Genomic DNA, 2,828 nt, shown 5'->3' with positions numbered 1-2,828 from the left:
TGTGGTCCCAGCTACTTGGGAGGCTGAGGCAGGAGACTTACTTGAGCCCAGGAGTTGGAGGTTGCTGTGAGCTGTAATGCCACGGCACTCTACCCAGTGGGACAGCTTGAGGCTCTGTCTCAAAAAAAAAAAAGAAAGTTGGAACAGGGGGGTAGGTTGCCTATCTAACTGGCGGATTATTTGGGATAATGAATATACTTTCCCTTATCTCAGACTAGAATCTCTTTGTTCTTAACCTGAAATTTCTGTAAAATTTTTGTCCATGATTTACTATTAGAAGTCCGAGAGCTTTTTCCTTCATTGTCTCTGCTTTTTCTCGTTTCCTTTCCTTTTTAACAGGCTACAATTGCTGCCAGTCGGCAGGCCAGCTCCCCAAACACCAGCACTAGCCAGCAGCAGCCTGCCAGTACCCAGGCCTCTGTGAGTACCACCTCCCACCAAGAGGCTTCTCTGCCAGGGTCTTTGACCTAGGACAGACTACTTTGTGCCATGGATATGAAAGTGTTTATTGAGCCATCAGTGGATATTTGGGGAATATCCACTGCTCTGATACAGAGAATATAGTAAAAGGGAAAGGTTTCCACAGCTGGGAAACCTATTGCAGGTAAACTGAACCCTACAACATGCATCTATGTAGGAATCTTTAATGAGCAATCCTAAGACAGCAGGAAGGAAATCCTGGGGAAAAAGAGGAGGTGACAAAGAACGGGACTCATCTCTGGACTTTTTGATGAGAAAATCTTTTCAATTTCATTCTTGTGTTGTCTCAACTGTTAAACTGTTAACACTGGTGGTTAGGGTTTTTTTTTTTTTACTTTGCTAAGTAGTCAGGATGACGGTTTTGGATAGGAAATTATTATTCTTTTCCCCCTAACTCTGTGAAAGTTCTTGACTCTGTCCCTCTGAATTTGTCAGTCATATACCTTTCCTTTAATCTCTCCCAAATCCTTAGTGCTGGTTCCTTTTTGTACCACACAGATCAATCTGGCCACTACGTCGGCCGCCCAGCTCATCAGCCGATCCCAGAGTGTGAGCTCTCCCAGTGCCACTACCTTGACCCAATCTGTGCTACTGGGGAACACCACCTCTCCACCCCTCAACCAGTCCCAGGCCCAGATGTATCTACGGGTAAGCTACAGACACAGTCATCATTGTCCTAGGGGCATAATTGTCCCTGGCAAGGATTTGAGTGAAAGCTGTTTTATTTACCTATGGTTAGCCAGATGTTTTGAGGTAGGGTGATTTATTTCCTATGTCTTGCTTATCCTGGAAGTGATGCTCAGTATTCACGGGTAGCCTGCTGATAACATTGAGATTCTGAACTAGAAGTTTTTGCCTTAGTATTTGACTAAATTAGTGTTAGATATAGTCAACCTTGAAATCTGTGGCTCCATTACACACATTCTAAGTGTCATCTCTCGGCCTACTTACTTACTATCTATAAATAATTGTTCTAAAATCCTCATTTTCTCAGCTTTGATGTTTGACTCATTGTTATCAGTCTATAGTCTTCTGCATGTTCTAGGTTTTTGATTCACCGCATGTGGAGACTAAGAGGCTCCTGGGTTGGTGTGGAAAGGGGAAGGGCTTGGCTGTTTAATATCTTCTGTTTATTTTGTCTTGTGGTCCTTTTCTTCCATTTTTTCTGTCTCTTTGTTTCCTTTTGTCCTCTTTGCTCTTCTTCTTCCTCCTCTCCTTGCCAGCCACAGCTGGGAAACCTATTGCAGGTAAACCGAACCCTGGGCCGGAATGTGCCTCTAGCCTCCCAACTCATTCTGATGCCCAATGGGGCAGTGGCTGCAGTCCAGCAGGAGGTACCATCTGCTCAGTCTCCTGGAGTTCATGCAGATGCAGATCAGGTCAGTCACAACCACTTTACCTGTGAATGGGCACTGGGGAGGGTGAAGGGGTGCGACCATCCTTCTGCCCTGTTACCACTTTGCAGAGTTCTTATTTTTTTGTGTGTTTTATTTTTCATGGTATAGAATTTGAATTTCTTACAACTTTTGAGTTAATTCGAGTGAGAAAGGTAAGTAGATTTGCTTGAAAATAGCCCCTGTGGACCTGGGAAGTCTTAGTCTCAAGGCAGGGGAAATTTCTTGACATCCTTGCAGTCCATGTGGCTTAGTGTTCTTCAGGGGGTCTTAATTCTCTCTCCTGGTACTATTTTCTGATGATAAGGGTGGTTGAACTAATTCTTTTGTTAATTATATGTGAAGCTGACTTGGCTGAATTGCTGGAGGAATGTTTGGTTTCTTGTGCTTATGAGTTACTAGTTGTTAACTTTTAGTGCAGTTCCTGTTCACTGGTTTTCCCAGTGAAGGTTTTCCTCACCATTACTTCCCATGACTTAGTCACAGAATATATATATATTTTTGAGCCTGAATTTTTAGCTTCTTATGGTTAGCCTGTAACCTAGGATCTTATAATAATATTTTGTCCTCTTAGTTTGTTAATTATCAAGTAAATATTGAGCTCCTCTATTGATGTGCTTAGATACGTACAGTTGGCTCTCATGCCCTGTCATTGCTGCCTCTTTGGGTTCAAACCACCATAGATAGAAAATTTCTGAAAACAGAAACCAATAAAAAATAATACGTGCCAGGCATGGTGGTGCATGCCTGTAGTTGTGGCTACTTGGGAGGCTGAGATGAGAAGATTGTTGGAGTCCAGGAATTCAAGACCAGCATGGACAACATAGACCCTGACTCTACAAAAAATAGAAAATTTAGCCAGGTGTGGTGACCCTTGCATATAATCCCAGCTACTTGGGAGACTGAGGCAGGATGATTGTTCAAGCCCAGGATTTTGAGGTTGCAGTGAGCTAT

The 2,828-nt window shown here is 43.1% G+C and overlaps 1 protein-coding gene across 1 annotated transcript in view; it reads left to right on the top strand.

The window, feature by feature from the left end:
* The window catches only part of PHC1 (polyhomeotic homolog 1), a 22,879-nt gene that overhangs the window by 3,824 nt on the left and 16,227 nt on the right, over positions 1-2,828 (top strand). The window contains exons 3-5 of the mRNA XM_012809347.2: positions 340-420; positions 979-1,128; positions 1,704-1,859. Coding sequence (XP_012664801.1) covers positions 340-420; positions 979-1,128; positions 1,704-1,859 — 387 coding nt within the window. The remainder of the gene's footprint in view (positions 1-339; positions 421-978; positions 1,129-1,703; positions 1,860-2,828) is intronic.

This window comes from Otolemur garnettii, unplaced genomic scaffold, assembly GCF_000181295.1.
Source record: "Otolemur garnettii isolate 467f Iridium unplaced genomic scaffold, OtoGar3 scaffold00104, whole genome shotgun sequence".
Classification (NCBI taxonomy): Eukaryota; Metazoa; Chordata; class Mammalia; order Primates; family Galagidae; genus Otolemur; species Otolemur garnettii.
The sequence above is the reverse complement of the archived record's forward strand: the minus strand, read 5'-3'. Positions and strand labels throughout refer to the sequence as shown.